The following is a 17,316-nucleotide window of genomic DNA, read 5'->3' on the forward strand; positions in this document are numbered from 1 at the left end:
AACACACGGTTACAACACATCAAGCTCCCGTCGGCACGCAAACTAAACACGACTCAGGGAAAGGGAAGTGGCTTTGGATAATTGTTTTGTTATCCTGTAACAGTAATGTGACGGTTCAATTGTTAAAAACAGATTCATCCTCAGTCCGTTCATAGTTAAAAACAGTAATGGAATTTAAAGGACTTTTGGCACTGGCCAACCGGGCTAGTAGACCACAATTAATACTAGCCTGGTCTAAACACTGGCCAACCGGGCTAGTAGACCACAATTAATACTAGCCTGGTCTAAACAGCACTGGCCAGCCGGACTAGTAGACCGCAATTAATACTAGCCTGGTCTCAACAGCACTGGCCAACCGGACTAGTAGACCGCAATTAATACTAGCCTGGTCTAAACAGCACTGGCCAACTGGGATAGTAGACCACAATTAATACTAGCCTGGTCTAAACAACACTGGCCAACCGGGATAGTAGACCACAATTAATACTAGCCTGGTCTAAACACTGGCCAGCCGGGCTAGTAGACCGCAATTAATACTAGCCTGGTCTAAACAGCACTGGCCAGCCGGGATAGTAGACCACAATTAATACTAGCCTAGTCTAAACAACACTGGCCAACCGGGCTAGTAGACCACAATTACTACTAGCCTGGTCTCAACAGCACTGGCCAACCGGGCTAGTAGACCACAATTAATACTAGCCTGGTCTAAACAGCACTGGCCAACCGGGCTAGTAGACCACAATTAATACTAGCCTGGTCTAAACAACACTGGCCAGCCGGGCTAGTAGACCAGAATTAATACTAGCCTGGTCTAAACAGCACTATCCCCAGGCTAGTGTGGTACATTTACTACTAGCCTTGTCTCAACAGTACTATCCCCAGACTAGTGTGGTACATTTACTACCAGCCTGGTCTCAACAGTACTATCCCCAGGCTAGTGTGGTACATTTACTACTAGCCTGGTCTCAACAGTACTATCCTCAGGCTTAATGTTCATCCCTGATTTAAAAAGAGACAACATTAAAAACAGTTGATAGTTAAAAGCTTGGTTTGTTTAATGCCAGAATCATTATTTTACATTTTAAACAATTCAATTGTTTTGCATTTCTTTTTTTTTCTTTTTTTACAATGTGTACCACATGTATGTCTGCATCATACAACAGCAGCACCTAGTTGTCATAATGTATATACACTGTAGATAGAGGAATTAGGGTTAAAGGTTAAAGAGAGGAGACAGGAAGAGCTATTGGGGCGGAGGCTTTATAAAACATAAACAGAAATACACATGAATCCAGTAAGGATTTTGCTAAACGAACACACACAGCCACACGTGCTGGCGTACACACAGCCACCAGGACTTCCCGCTGTGCCAGAGATAGCAGCTTCCTCAAAGGCAAAGACAAGTCACGCACACACTTAGTGCCAGTTCTGTCCAACACACGCGCATCGAGAGGGAGACAAGAGCCACAGACACAGTCGCTTGAGAGGGGAGGGGCTACTATACAGGAAGGCTTCTAGGCCTCAGGACCCCAACACACCTCTAGTAACAGGGGTGGGGGGGGGGGGGTAGGTCTGTCCCCATTTCCCCACCTAGCCCACCACTCAGAACACACGGCCAACAGTTTCATCCCAGTGGTCTAGACAGGCTGCTGGTGAGTTACCAGTCTGTTTGTGCTGTCATGCCAACCATGAGGAAAGGAGGGAACACAGGAAGAAGGGATGACAGAGAGGGAGGAGGAGTGGCTTTTTAATCATTTACATATTTCTTTATTTGAAAGCAACAGAGGAGGGAGGGGCCAGGTTGGGAGGGTTTCATTGGCCGGCCTGGTGCACGAGTCATCATCCAATCAGCTCGGCCGAGACAGCAAAGTAAAAATATTTAGTATACGTGGCGTGTGTAATTTGTGTGTGTGTGTGCGTGAACCGTGCCTTGAGCGTGTGTGTGTGTGCGTCGTCGGCGTGCGTGATATCCGCGATACTCAGAGCATCCGGTTGCGTTTATGGGTGGGCGAGTCTGTGATGACATCACTGCACTGGGCAGATGCCCTCTTCCTATTGGCTGCAGCGGTGTTCTCCAAATGGAGCCCCATCTGCTCGGCGATGAAGGTGTTCAGGTCGACGTCGTGGAGACCGTTCCTACGGTTACGACCCAGCTGCGGAGTGACGGGGCTGTCGCGTGTTAGGTGCGTCGGAGAGCCAGGGGCACCGGAACGAACGGATATACTGGCCATCGCCCCACTCAGGCCTGGAGGGGAATTACAACAATATTAAGAAGAATATTATACAGGTGTTACAGAGACATACTCAGGCCTGGAGGGGGATTATAACACAGGAGTCAGTAGAAATCAAGCAGTGTCTCTCCACATCTACCCAGACAACAAAATATTAGAGAGAGAGGTGGGTGAGAGAGAGAGAGAGAGGGAGGGGAGAATCACAATTTAATGTAATTTAAAAATCATTTCTGTGGTTGCCATGGCGCCATGAAGAAGGCAGAGAGCTCCTGTACATTGTTTTAAACATATTCTTTTAATGACTTCCTGAATGTTTGAGCTACAATATCTGGTGGATTTGACCTATGGAGTTTCTGGACTAATGGCAAGCCAGTTTGTCTTGGCTAGGGAGTCAGCTAGCTGGACTAATGGCCAGCCAGTTTGTCTTGGCTAGGGAGTCAGCTAGCTGGACTAATGGCAAGCCAGTTTGTCTTGGCTAGGGAGTCAGCTAGCTGGACTAATGGCCAGCCAGTTTGTCTTGGCTAGGTAGTCAGCTAGCTGGACTAATGGCCAGCCAGTTTGTCTTGGCTAGGTAGTCAGCTAGCTGGACTAATGGCAAGCCAGTTTGTCTTGGCTAGGTAGTCAGCTAGCTGGACTAATGGCAAGACAGTTTGTCTTGGCTAGGTAGTCAGCTAGCTGGACTAATGGCAAGCCAGTTTGTCTTGGCTAGGGAGTCAGCTAGCTGGACTAATGGCCAGCCAGTTTGTCTTGGCTAGGGAGTCAGCTAGCTGGACTAATGGCCAGCCAGTTTGTCTTGGCTAGGGAGTCAGCTAGCTGGACTAATGGCCAGCCAGTTTGTCTTGGCTAGGTAGTCAGCTAGCTGGACTAATGGCAAGCCAGTTTGTCTTGGCTAGGTAGTCAGCTAGCTGGACTAATGGAAAGCCAGTTTGTCTTGGCTAGGGAGTCAGCTAGCTGGACTAATGGCAAGCCAGTTTGTCTTGGCTAGGTAGTCAGCTAGCTGGACTAATGGCAAGCCAGTTTGTCTTGGCTAGGGAGTCAGCTAGCTGGACTAATGGCAAGCCAGTTTGTCTTGGCTAGGTAGTCAGCTAGCTGGACTAATGGCCAGCCAGTTTGTCTTGGCTAGGGAGTCAGCTAGCTGGACTAATGGAAAGCCAGTTTGTATTGGCTAGGTAGCTAGCTGGACTAATGGCCAGTCAGTTTGTTAGGCAGCTAGCTGGATTAAATAGACGGTCAGTCAGTGTTTGGCTAGGTAGCTAGCTGGACTAACAGTCAGTCAGTGTTTGGCTAGGTAGCTAGCTGGACTAACAGTCAGTCAGTGTTTGACTAGGTAGCTAGCTGGACTAACAGTCAGTCAGTGTTTGGCTAGGTAGCTAGCTGGACTAACAGTCAGTCAGTGTTTGGCTAGGTAGCTAGCTGGACTAACAGTCAGTCAGTGTTTGACTAGGTAGCTAGCTGGATTAAATAGACGGTCAGTCAGTGTTTGGCTAGGTAGCTAGCTGGACTAACAGTCAGTCAGTGTTTGGCTAGGTAGCTAGCTGGACTAACAGTCAGTCAGTGTTTGACTAGGTAGCTAGCTGGACTAACAGTCAGTCAGTGTTTGGCTAGGCATCTAGCTGGACTAACGGCCAGTCAGTTTGTCTTGGCTAAGTGGTTAGCTGGCTATGCGATCATTTGAATGATGCATCAATACAGCCCTGGTTCCATGAACGATATGGACTGTGGTGGGAGGAGTTGAGAGGCGCCTCGTAAAGGGACTGTGTGTGTGTCTCACCGTGCAGTGCGATGGCCTCTCTGAAGGGTTGCAGGTCAGCCTCGACAGACGACCCGCTCTCCGTGGACGGCGGCCTGCTGGGTGACATCACAGAGTGGGCGTGGCCGTGTTTGGGCATCTGTGCGTCGCGACGGGGGTTGCGTGGGGGCGGGGCCTTGCCGCACAAAAAGCTGATGAGGTCCTCCCTCCTGATGTTTCTCCTCCTCTTCTTCACCCAGGCCAGAACGTCTTTATTACGACGCTGGTACGACCGCTGGATCCCCAGCTCATAGCTCTGCTGGTGGGACTCTAGTGACTCTGTTAGGGGGGGAGAGAGAGAGAGAGAGAGGGTGAGAGGTTGGTTCGCCTGCTGGATCCCCAGCTCATAGCTCTGCTGGTGGGACTCTAGTGACTCTGTTAGGGGGGGAGAGAGAGAGAGAGAGAGAGAGAGGTTGGTTCGACTGCTGGATCCCCAGCTCATAGCTCTGCTGGTGGGACTCTAGTGACTCTGTTAGGGGGAGAGAGAGAGAGAGAGAGAGGGTGAGAGGTTGGTTCGCCTGCTGGATCCCCAGCTCATAGCTCTGCTGGTGGGACTCTAGTGACTCTGTTAGGGGGGGAGAGAGAGAGAGAGAGAGGTTGGTTCGACTGCTGGATCCCCAGCTCATAGCTCTGCTGGTGGGACTCTAGTGACTCTGTTAGGGGGAGAGAGAGAGAGAGAGAGAGGGTGAGAGGTTGGTTCGCCTGCTGGATCCCCAGCTCATAACTCTGCTGGTGGGACTCTAGTGACTCTGTTAGGGGGGGAGAGAGAGAGAGGGTGAGAGGTTGGTTCGCCTGCTGGATCCCCAGCTCATACCTCTGCTGGTGGGACTCTAGTGACTCTGTTAGGGGGAGAGAGAGAGAGAGAGGGTGAGAGGTTGGTTCGCCTGCTGGATCCCCAGCTCATAACTCTGCTGGTGGGACTCTAGTGACTCTGTTAGGGGGGGAGAGAGAGAGAGAGAGAGAGAGGGTGAGAGGTTGGTTCGCCTGCTGGATCCCCAGCTCATACCTCTGCTGGTGGGACTCTAGTGACTCTGTTAGGGGGAGAGAGAGAGAGAGAGGGTGAGAGGTTGGTTCGCCTGCTGGATCCCCAGCTCATAGCTCTGCTGGTGGGACTCTAGTGACTCTGTTAGGGGGAGAGAGAGAGAGAGAGGGTGAGAGGTTGGTTCGCCTGCTGGATCCCCAGCTCATACCTCTGCTGGTGGGACTCTAGTGACTCTGTTAGGGGGGGAGAGAGAGAGAGAGAGAGAGAGAGAGAGAGAGAGAGAGAGAGAGAGGGTGAGAGGTTGGTACCCGGTACCCTCCCTGGATGGGGGCGTGGGGCGGGGGGGCAGGTTTCACCAGTTTACCAGTGAGAAACAAGCTGTGTGTTACAGACTATGAAGACCAGTCAGTCATTAGCTGTGTCCATAGCAGACGAGCACCAACACAGAGGAGATAAATCAAGACATTTACCACATTAACATTACAGGTAGCATTAGTCTAAGACATTTACATAATGACTTACTGCACTAATAGAATTAGTCTCCAAGACATTTACATAATGACTTACTGCACGAATAGCAGGTAGCATTAGTCTCCAAGACATTTACATAATGACTTACTGCACTAATATAATTAGTCTCCAATACATTTACATAATGACTTACTGCGCTAAATAGCAGGTAGAATTAGTCTCCAAGACATTTACATAATGACTTACTGCACGAATAGCAGGTAGCATTAGTCTCCAAGACATTTACATAATGACTTACTGCACTAATAGAATTAGTCTCCAAGACATTTACATAATGACTTACTGCACGAATAGCAGGTAGCATTAGTCTCCAATACATTTACATAATGACTTACTGCACTAATATAATTAGTCTCCAATACATTTACATAATGACTTACTGCGCTAAATAGCAGGTAGAATTAGTCTCCAAGACATTTACATAATGACTTACTGCACTAATAGCAGGTAGCATTAGTCTCCAAGACATTTACATAATGACTTACTGCACTAATATAATTAGTCTCCAATACATTTACATAATGACTTACTGCACTAATAGCAGGTAGCATTAGTCTCCAAGACATTTACATAATGACTTACTGCACTAATAGAATTAGTCTCCAATACATTTACATAATGACTTACTGCGCTAATAGCAGGTAGAATTATTCTCCAAGACGTTTACATAATGACTTACTGCACTAATAGCATTGAAACTGAGCTCAATAGAAACACCCCTGACCCCTGACCCTCATGCATACAGGGTTGTATTTAACACACCCCTGACCCTCATGCATACAGGGTTGTATTTAACAATGCACACCGTAGAAAACATCTTGCAATGGAACACAAAAACAAGCATTTTCTATCACACAGGTTCCCCACATGGGAAGGTTCGCTTCCATTTCATCCCTAGTGAACAGGACCCTGGTGGTCGAGTTAGAGCACGGATGTGTGGCTAGGGAAGAGAGGAGGGGACTGGTTAGGGTGGTAGACTGTTGTCCTTCATCTGAGTGTCCCCGGGGAAACCATGTTAGCAGCAGAGAGTTCATAGCCTGGTAAAACACAGACTCAACAGTGTCACACAGCCCAAGACACAAAAACACACAATAAAACAAGTTCAACTCAGCATTAGTTACCTTTGTAGAGGTTTGTGACGGCAGTAGCTGCGTTCTGGAAGGGAACCCAGAGAGACAGACCCTGTTGTTGACAAACTCTGTCTGAAAACACAAAACAGGAAATGGTTTACAACCGGAGCAACTTGACATTCACTATACAATACATGCCATTAATTCCATTCTTGTGTCTAACATACGACACAGTCTGACAAGACTGCGCGACTTTGCCGGGCCAGCATAACTTTCAATAGACAACTTTCTATACTTGACCCTTCAACTTGCTTCAGCTTGGCTAAGCAACGCCATTTTGTCTGACTGAGCTGCATCAGTCTGACTTCACTGTGTTTATATGCCTTAGACCAAACCTATGGCAAAGAAAGCAAGCGACAGTTATCTAGCTAGCTGAACACTGGCTTGGGCCGTAACGGGCAAAACTAATCTAGTTAACACGGCATTGAGGTTGTTTTACTAGAGATGTGAATGTAGAATACACGCTCAATATTGTGATAACTGGTAGACTAACGTTAGCTAGCTAGAATAACAATTATACAGTAACTCGGATAGCTAATATTAGTCATAATCCAATCGCCATTTTGTCCTAGTAACGCATTGTCAGCGTTATAATAATTCACCTCGTCGTTAAATTGATTGGCCAGACTAGGTGAATGGTCAAGTGTTGTGAATGTGCCAAGCGGACCGAGTGTCAGACAACAGAAACAGCTTGGTCGTAAATAGAAAATAGTTATTTTCAACACAAGAACTCCTCCCTGCGTTTCGCCATTTTGTTCTGCTAACGGCGTTACGGCCAGACTGCAAGTTAACTCGAGACAAATGTGTAAAACTCGACATTTAACACATTTTGAAAGGATTGAACAAAGAAATGCAATCACTTGAACGATATACAGTGGTCAAAATATATTCAAAGTTGTATCTATGATATCTTTAGTTAGCTCCGAGCTAGCTACAGTACTGTTACTGGCCAACTGACAAGTTCCTGGACCTGACATGAGCGAACGTAAACTAGCTAGCTAAGTTAGCAGCCAGTTAACGTCGACAAGCTAGCAGGGGTTAAGATGACATTCTGTACATTATTCTTAGACAATGTTAGTTATTTTATATATTTGCTACATTTCTAACAGACCACAAGTAGGGTCTAAAATGGTTGCCAACAAAATCAGCAAGCTAGATAGCGTTAATACCCTTTGTTGCCTTGACACTCGAGTCTATCTGATAGCTGCCAATTAGCAAAAAGCTATCTTAGTTAGCTAATGCAAGCTAGTTGTTAGTGAAGTATTCGGACCTTTGTATAGCTGGGCGACCGCGGTAGCGGAATTTTGGAAAAGATGCCATAGTTTCTGCTGACTTTGCTCCGACTCCTCCTCGCTTGGCTCCTCTTGCTCCGCCTCGGCCAAACACTGCCGCTCCCATTTGGAGAACCAATGTTCGGGACCGTGCTCCTGGATCTCCGCTTCGCCCTCCTCCTTCTTCTTCTCCTCCATAATAAATCGCAATTAAGCGTCTATTACGTTACGGTTTATTATATGTGAGCCCCGTTTTTTATTTCCCCCCTTATAGATGTGAATACTAATCGGATGATTGGTAACTAGCCGTAGAAACGCTCAAAAGCAGCTGTTGTTCAAGCTAGATCCGCATTGTGAAAACATTGGGTGGCTAAACGCTAGCTAGCTAGTCGTCATCGCCCCGGTTCTAAACAAACTGAAGGAGTCGTCGACAAGAGAATTTCTTAAAAAACATGTCAACATGCTTGTTCACAAAACCCCGCCCATTTCTCACCATGCTTAAGAACGATTGGCCACAGTGGTACTTGGGCGTGGTTCTGCGAATTATTCTCAAATCTTCATTGGATGTGGGGAAAAGAACGTCATAGAACAACAATGTTGATCCTGCCCCCTGACTGTCAAACGGTGTCTGTCCAGAGGGACCCGTGTTATCAGGTTCCTTGCGATGGCCTTACCCCATACAAGTTGACGTTTAACATTGTTATGCTTAGGGTGGTTAGGATTTAGTGTATGGACGTCCCAAAGATCCCACACAACTATCCGCGGGGGTGGAAGTTTACAAACTATATTATTTAGCCTCAAATTCTTGCCTACAGTCAGAAAGTAGCCCAATATTTTTTTTTAAATAACCCCCTTTAGTAGACCAGCCAACCTGGACAAAGTGCTTGTTTTTTTGGTTTGCTTGTTACAGGTTGTCATCCATGCTAGATCAAACAATGATGTTAGATCCATAAAGTTAGGCCGGATAACAGCTTACATTTAGATTTTTAAGGGCAATTAAGGGTTTTCAAAGGTCAAATCTGGTTAAAATGGCCATATTTTTATAGATGTTTTTTTATTTAACTAGGCAAGTCAGTTAAGAACAAATTCTTATTTACAATGACACCCTAGGAACAGTGGGTTAACTGCCTTGTTCAGGGGCAGGACGCCATATTTTTACCTTGTCAGCTCGGGGATTCAATCTAGCAACCTTTCGATTATTGGGCCAGTATATATATATATATATATATATCTTAATGCTATAGCATACAATGACATTCGAGACGTTTCTGTACTTACAACTTTGTGGCAACAGTTTGGGGAAGGCCCTTTCCTGTTTCAGCATGACAATGGTTTGTCGAGTTCGATGTGGAAGAACTTGACTGGCTTGCACAGAGCCCTGACCTCAACCCCATCGAACACCTTTGGGATGAATTGAAACGTTGACTGCGAGCCAGGCCGAATCGCCACAACATCAGTGCCCGACCTCACTATAACCTTTTAGTTCATATTGCCTATATATCATGGTGGCAAGGCATAAGAACACACTTTGGCAGAATACATTCAACCACACATTTGTTTCATCACAAAACCGGACAGCGACGTTTGTATTTGTATTTATTATGGATCCCCTTACTCTTCCTGGGGTCCAGGAAAAAATTAAGGGAGTTATACAATTTTAAAAACATTACAATACATTAACAACAGATTTCACAACACACTAAGTGTGTGTCCTCAGGCCCCTACTACCACATATCTACAGCACACTAAGTGTGTGTCCTCAGACCACTACTCTACTACCACATATCTACAACACAAAATCCATGTGTACATGTGTGTATAGTCAATGGAAAAAATGGAGCTGCCCCCACTATTCCAGCACCATTTCAACTTCAAGTCAATGTATTTCCATCCACGGCTAATTTAGGAAAGTGAAAATTTTAGCTAACTAGCTAGCCACTGGAGAACAACAACGAGATGCAACATTTTTTTTTTAAGTCTGTAAATGAGGTGTGCTTTTGATGTGCTGTGATTGGGGCGAAGCCAAATGACCTCCCGGGTGGCGCAGTGGTCTAGGGCACTGCATCGCAGTGCTAGCTGCGCCACCAGAGTCTCTGGGTTCGCGCCCAGGCTCTGTCGCAGCCGGCCGCAACCGGGAGGTCCGTGGGGCGACGCACAATTGGCATAGCGTCGTCCGGGTTAGGGAGGGTTTGGCCGGTAGGGATATCCTTGTCTCAGTATGTAAAATGTAATAAAATGTATGCACTCTACTGTAAGTCGCTCTGGATAAGAGCGTCTACTAAAATGTAAAATGTAAATCCAAACTGGCTTCCCTTGACATCTTTTTTTTTTGTGTGCCAGGACCATTCACGGTTGAGTTCACCCAGTTTTGCTCAAAGATGGTGGACTATTATTTTAACACTGTTTTTAATCAAGGGAAGGAAAGTGCTCTCTGGCTTCCCTTGCATTCAGTGCTACGGGCGACAAACAATGTCATACTCTTTTTTGACCAGACAGCATCAGACGGCCTACACATACAGAGACAGAGGGGCGCTGTTTCGCTGACCAGACAGCATCAGATTGATGGCTGTTTCACTCTCTCGGATGCTTTCTCCGGTGAGATACATTCAGCCTCTTGCGAATTAAAGGAAAATTATGAAACAAAAAAATAGAACGTTTATTTTATTTTTCTTTGTCCATTTTTTTGAGGGAAGCCAAGCTTCCCTTTGCAGCCATGAATACACACCAGTGGGCACAATGGATTCTCTACACTTTACTTTCTTGTTTTTGTCACAAACTGAAATTAAGAGAACTATTAGAATTTTTGCAAGCAGGAAATGGCGGATTGATTTTTGCACAGTGCATCTTGACCTCGTAAGAATCGTACTTTCTGATACAGAGATATTGAAACTGTAATGTCATTTTAAACAGGGGTAAAATGTACGAGCAGCCAAATAGGATAGTCACAGATCCTGACCAAATTCACTGAACAGATCGAGATAAACAGACTATTTAAAGTTCTTCTGGTTCAGTGGGGTCTCCCACAGTTTTCTCAGAGGGTCAACGTCATCTGAGAAGGGTCCTTAGCGGTGCACAACTATAGCTGAAACCATCAATGTTCATATTTTCTGTGTATTTCCATGTTTTAAAGCATAATAACTATAATGAAAAGTAAATTAATGCATCTATTCCGTAGTCTAAGTGTTTTAGACTTTAGCTAACTAGTTAGCATTTTAACTGTGTGAAAGGGTAAATTAATGCATTCTGTAGTCTAAGTGTTTTATTACCCACTCAGGTTTAGTTGAGAATTTCAGGACATTTGACCTAAATCTATTACCATTTCCATTATTACCCATTTTCACCAGATTTGACCCATTTAAAATGTCCGTAAAAATCCAAATGTAACGTGTTATCCGGCATAACTTTGTGTATCTAAAATGATTGTTTGTTCTAGGATGGATGACTGCCTGTACCAAGCAAAACAATTAAAATAAAATTCAATTCCAGGTTGGCTGGTCTACTACTGTTCAATCTAAGACTATACTTTAGCTAGTTAGCATTTTAACTGTATGAAAGGGGAAATTAATGCATCCGTTCCATGGTCTAAGTGTTTTAGACTTTAGCTAGCTAGTTAGCAGAGCAGTAGATCAAAACATTTGTATTACTTAGCCTCGATAACTCTTTGTACTGTATGTCGACTTGGCGTCTAGTTCCGACATCATGGATTTTTTCAAGGATGAGCATAAGAGCATTGAAAGGGGAGAAGACCACTATCAGTCTGGCCACGTGGAGAAGACCACTAGAAGTCTGGCCATGTGGAGAAGACCACTCAAAGTCTGGTCCTGTGGAGAAGTGCAGCTATAGTGAGGGGTGACAGGTTTAATCAGGGCCAGCATGAGGGATAGTTTATCCTGTGTAGGTGACTGTAGCTATTAAATTATGTTTGAGCATCTTAGCAACACAATGTGTTCTATACAGCGGTCAACATTCTACAAGGAAAGAGACACTTAATCAATTATATAATCATTAACCAGGTTACCTCGGATACCAGACTTAGATGAGTGATAACTCAGTTCTAGAATGTTGTCATTGACAAGGATGAATAAAAAAAACTGACATTGTATACTGAACCAAAATATCAACGCAACATGCAACAATTTCTAAGATTTTACTGAGTCACAGTTCATAGAAGGAAATCAGTCAATTGAAAAAAATGTATTAGGCCCTAATCTATGGATTTCACATGACTGGGCAGGGGCACAGCCATGGGTGAGCCTGGGAGGGCATAGGCCCACCCACTGGGGAGCCAGGCTCAACCAATCCGAATTAGTTTAATCAGCTGTTCGGGTGGCTGGTCTCAGACAATCCTACAGGTGAAGAGGCCGGATGTGGAGGTCCTGGGCTGGCATGGTTACACGTGGCCTGTTTTCAGTCCGGTTGGAGGTAACGCCAAATTCTCTAAAACAACGTTGGAGGCAGCTTATGGTAGAGAATTGAACATTCAAATCTCATGTAACAGCTCTGGTGGACATTCCTGCAGTCAACATGCCAATTGCACGCTCCATCAAAACTTGAGACATCAGTGGCATTGTGTTGCACATTTTAGAGTGCCCTTATATTGTTCCCGGCACAAGGTGCACCTGTGTAATGATCATGCTGTTTAATCAGCTTCTTGATATGCCACACCTGTCAGATGGATGGATTATCTTGACAAAGGAGAAATACTCACTAACAGGTGATGTAAACAAATTTGTGCACAACATTTGAGAAACAAACGCTTTTTTGTGCATATTGAACATTTCTGAAACATTGGACCAACACTTTACATATATTCTGCTCAGTATAGTTTTCATGACAAGAGACAAATCTTTAAAAGGTACAGTTTTTATTTATTCTGAGTGGAACATGCCCTCACACAGTCTGGATCTATAGGCTCCTTCCCACTATATGGTTGATATGTCAAGTGGTTAAAATCCCAAGTTATTAATTAAAAGTTTATGGGAAAAACTGCACTTGTCCTCATGTGAAAATGACAGTTTATTATATATTCTACAGCTGGGATGTCATCAATCGGCAGGTAGCCTAGTGGTTAGAGCGTTGGGCAAGTCACCGGACGGTTGCTGGATCGAATCCCCGAGCTGACAAGGTACAAATCTGTCATATCCCCCCTTTCCCCCCATCAAATCAAGGTACAAATCTGTCATATCCCCCCTTTCCCCAATCAAATCAAGGTACAAATCTGTCATATCCCTCCTTTCCCCTATCAAATCAAGGCACAAATCTGTCATATCCCCCTTTCCCCAATCAAATCAAGGTAAATCTGTCATATCCCTCCTTTCCCCCATCAAATCAAGGTAAATGTCACATCCCTCCTTTCCCCTATCAAATCAAGGCACAAATCTGTCATATCCCCCTTTCCCCAATCAAATCAAGGTAAATGTCACATCCCTCCTTTCCCCATCAAATCAAGGTAAATCTGTCAAATCCACCCTTTCCCCCCCATCAAATCAAGGTAAATCTGTCATATCCCTCCTTTCCCCAATCAAATCAAGGTAAATGTCACATCCCCCCTTTCCCCAATCAAATCAAGGTAAATCTGTCAAATCCACCCTTTCCCCATCAAATCAAGGCAAATCTGTCAAATCCCCCCTTTCCCCAATCAAATCAAGGTAAATCTATCAAATCCACCCCTTCCCCCCCATCAAATCAATACTGACTTACGTAGCACTTTTCTTACAACAAATCCATTCCAAGGTTCAGAGTCAGGCACTGAAAGGGATGTGGCTCTTAACATCCTTCCTGTTGGCAGGTCTCTATAGGTGACCACTTCCTGTTGGCAGGTCTCTATAGGTGACCACTTCCTGTTGGCAGGTCTCTATAGGTGACCAGGGGATTCTCTACCACATGAGAATGCCTCCATGGAGCTCATCAGTGGAACCATGTTGGCGGTTCCCAATATCGTCTGTACAGATGTGGAATGAGAGTGGAGGAAGCCAACCAACCAGGTGCAGTCAGTGGAGGACCTGTACCTGGCTGACGACTTGGTTGGCTTCCTCCACCCTCTGTCCCCGAGAGCCCACAGAGGAGGACCTGTACCTGGCTGATGACTTGATTGGCTTCCTTCACCCTCTGTCCCCGAGAGCCCACAGAGGAGGACCTGTACCTGGCTGACGACTTGGTTGGCTTCCTCCACCCTCTGTCCCCGAGGGCCCACAGAGGAGGATCTGTACCTGGCTGACGACTTGGGTTGGCTTCCTCCACCCTCTGTCCCCGAGGGCCCACAGAGGAGGATCTGTACCTGGCTGACGACTTGGTTGGCTTCCTCCACCCTCTGTCCCCGAGAGCCCACAGAGGAGGACCTGTACCTGGCTGACGACTTGGGTTGGCTTCCTCCACCCTCTGTCCCCGAGAGCCCACAGAGGAGGACCTGTACCTGGCTGATGACTTGATTGGCTTCCTTCACCCTCTGTCCCCGAGAGCCCACAGAGGAGGACCTGTACCTGGCTGACGACTTGGTTGGCTTCCTCCACCCTCTGTCCCCGAGGGCCCACAGAGGAGGATCTGTACCTGGCTGACGACTTGGGTTGGCTTCCTCCACCCTCTGTCCCCGAGGGCCCACAGAGGAGGACCTGTACCTGGCTGACGACTTGGGTTGGCTTCCTCCACCCTCTGTCCCCGAGGGCCCACAGAGGAGGACCTGTACCTGGCTGACGACTTGGGTTGGCTTCCTCCACCCTCTGTCCCCGAGAGCCCACAGAGGAGGACCTGTACCTGGCTGACGACTTGATTGGCTTCCTCCACCCTCTGTCCCTGAGAGCCCACAGAGGAGGATCTTCAGTGGGAAAGGAACCGTCTCTGGGGCAGGTTCAGTAGAACGGCATGACTCCTTGAACCAGAGCCAGAACAACTGCTCTCACAAAGAACTGGTCTGAGTTCAATCACAAAGAACTGGTCTGAGTTCAGTCACAAAGAACCGGTCTGAGTTCAGTCACAAAGAACCGGTCTGAGTTCAGTCACAAAGAACCGGTCTGAGTTCAGTCACAAAGACTGGTCTGAGTTCAGTCACAAAGAACCGGTCTGAGTTCAGTCACAAAGAACCGGTCTGAGTTCAGTCACAAAGAACCGGTCTGAGTTCAGTCACAAAGAACCGGTCTGAGTTCAGTCACAAAGAACCGGTCTGAGTTCAGTCACAAAGAACCGGTCTGAGTTCAGTCACAAAGAACCGGTCTGAGTTCAGTCACAAAGAACCGGTCTGAGTTCAGTCACAAAGAACCGGTCTGAGTTCAGTCACAAAGAACCGGTCTGAGTTCAGTCACAAAGACTGGTCTGAGTTCAATCACAAAGACTGGTCTGAGTTCAATCACAAAGAACTGGTCTGAGTTCAATCACAAAGACTGCATGTCACCACATTGTCACCACATTAATGTCACCACATTAAAAAGTTACACAAATTATAAAATACAAATGTGTACTTATCGGAGTAGTGGTTAAAATCCGGTACATAGCACAGAAACATGCTTGCTTCTGATCGACGGAGAGACCTAATGTTAGCTAGTTCAATACAAAGGCCAGAGGGTAATTAAAAAAAGTATAGTAATGTGAAAATACTAAGGTAGGTAGCTAGGTAATTTGTCTGCCAAAGACTGAGTTCAATCACAAAGACCTGGTCTGAGTTCAATCTCACAAAGAACTGGTCTGAGTTCAATCTCACAAAGACCTAGTCTGAGTTCAATCACAAAGAACTAGTCTGAGTTCAATCACAAAGAACTGGTCTGAGTTCAGTCACAAAGAACTGGTCTGAGTTCAGTCACAAAGAACTGGTCTGAGTTCAGTCACAAAGAACTGGTCTGAGTTCAATCTCACAAAGACCTGGTCTGAGTTCAATCTCACAAAGACCTGGTCTGAGTTCAATCTCACAAAGAACTGGTCTGAGTTCAATCTCACAAAGAACTGGTCTGAGTTCAATCTCACAAAGAACTGGTCTGAGTTCAATCTCACAAAGAACTGGTCTGAGTTCAATCACAAAGAACTGGTCTGAGTGCATCTCTTCACAGTTTCATTCAGTGGTATAACTGCATTTTATCATGGACACAGAGTGGGAATTTATATCTGTGATGTTTCAATTATTTCTTACCCCGTTGGCTGTGTGGAGCTTCCTTTTCTGGTAAATACTGGGCCATTTTATCTTTCCTAACAGGAAATGGCAGCTGCCTGAGCATTTGCAATAGTTAAAGTAATTAGCAGATGTTTCCGTTTAGTTCGTTTTGCTGTTGTACCAGGTAATTTCAGTCCTCCTCAAACTATCAATTAGCCAGGTGAATATGTAGATACAGTGTGCTTGTTTGTCAGCTAACTAGCCAGAGAGTGTAAGTGGAATGATTAACTCACAATATTTACATTCATGCCTTGCTTCGCGTGGGGTGAGCCTGATGTTCCCGCCTCATGTCTAAACAAGTCAAAATGTCGATTAAGCTCTTTTTCAATCCTGTATCACCATCTTTATCTGGACAGAAAACACGTTGTTTTAAGTAAATACAAACACACATTGTACAGTCTAGGGTACTATTTGCCCTTGTAACAGTATAACTTTAAACCGTCCCCTCGCCCCGACACGGGCGCGAACCAGGGACCCTCTGCACACATCGACAACAGTCACCCACGAAGCAGCGTTACCCATCGCTCCACAAAAGCCACGGCCCTTGCAAAGCAAGGGGCAACACTACTTAAGTCTCAGAGCAAGTGACGTAACTGATTGAAATGCTACTAGCGCGTACCCGCTAACTAGCTAGCCATTTCACATCCGTTACACTCACCCCCCTTTCAACCTCCTCCTTTTTCCGCAGCAACCAGTGATCCGGGTCAACAGCATCAATGTAACAGTATAACTTTAAACCGTCCCCTCGCCCCGACACGGGCGCGAACCAGGGACCCTCTGCACACATCAACAACGGTCGCCCACGAAGCACAGTCGTTACCCATCGCTCCACAAAAGCCGCGGCCCTTGCAAAGCAAGGGGCAACACTACTTAAGTCTCAGAGCAAGTGACGTAACTGATTGAAATGCTACTAGCGCGTACCCGCTAACTAGCTAGCCATTTCACATCCGTTACACCCTGAAGAGGTGAAGTATTGCCAAATTTAGTAGTAGAAGTATAGCCAACTTTAGCTAATGTAGCTAACTAGCCAATCAAGGTACCTAACTAGCTAGCCCATCAGGCAATATTTAGCTAGCTAGTTAGTTAACACTAGCTTACCGTTCGTGCAGTCAGACTTTTCTAAGCGGTGACGTGCTAGTTAACCAACTACCCTTGCCATGGTGCCGGCCTAACGTTAACTAGCAAGTCCGACTACACGAACGGTGAGTTAGCATTAACTAGTTAGCTAAATATCCCTTCCCTGGTGGC

The 17,316-nt window shown here is 45.9% G+C and overlaps 2 protein-coding genes across 4 annotated transcripts in view; both read right to left on the reverse strand.

Annotated features, from left to right (window-relative positions):
* Nucleotides 1–1,030: 1,030 nt before the first annotated feature.
* Nucleotides 1,031–8,379, reverse strand: LOC129839532 (HUWE1-associated protein modifying stress responses-like). The gene is made up of 4 exons (XM_055907046.1): nucleotides 7,934–8,379; nucleotides 6,655–6,735; nucleotides 4,003–4,299; nucleotides 1,031–2,245 (listed from the first exon to the last, which is right to left on the reverse strand). Exons 1-4 carry the CDS (start codon nucleotides 8,130–8,132, stop codon nucleotides 1,980–1,982), a joined length of 843 nt encoding a protein of 280 aa, XP_055763021.1. The 5' UTR covers nucleotides 8,133–8,379; the 3' UTR covers nucleotides 1,031–1,979.
* Nucleotides 8,380–9,517: 1,138 nt separating this feature from the next.
* LOC129839531 (uncharacterized) overlaps nucleotides 9,518–17,316 on the reverse strand; it is an 8,351-nt gene continuing 552 nt past the window's right edge. Inside the window, exons 2-3 of one of the 3 annotated variants that reach the window (XR_008757045.1) lie at nucleotides 15,783–16,416; nucleotides 9,518–15,630 (exon numbers count right to left, since the gene is read on the reverse strand). Coding sequence is in view for 2 of the 3 variants with exons in the window: in XM_055907045.1 (XP_055763020.1) it covers nucleotides 13,789–14,799; nucleotides 16,302–16,316 (1,026 nt within the window). In the remaining variant the exon portion in view is untranslated. The remainder of the gene's footprint in view (nucleotides 15,631–15,782; nucleotides 16,417–17,316) is intronic. The other 2 variants (XM_055907045.1, XM_055907044.1) reach the window with 2 other exon arrangements.

Source organism: Salvelinus fontinalis, chromosome 40 (genome assembly GCF_029448725.1).
Source record: "Salvelinus fontinalis isolate EN_2023a chromosome 40, ASM2944872v1, whole genome shotgun sequence".
NCBI lineage: Eukaryota > Metazoa > Chordata > Actinopteri > Salmoniformes > Salmonidae > Salvelinus > Salvelinus fontinalis.

Bases quoted from the DNA above. Each gene is read 5' to 3' on its own strand.
- LOC129839532 (XM_055907046.1), bottom strand. From the start codon at position 8,132: ATGGAGGAGAAGAAGAAGGAGGAGGGCGAAGCGGAGATCCAGGAGCAC. The intron at 6,736-7,933 runs GTCCGAATACTT...TTGTGTTTTCAG, and splicing joins GGTCGCCCAGCTATACAAAG to ACAGAGTTTGTCAACAACAG. The intron at 2,246-4,002 runs GTGAGACACACA...ATTCCCCTCCAG, and splicing joins AGAGGCCATCGCACTGCACG to GCCTGAGTGGGGCGATGGCC.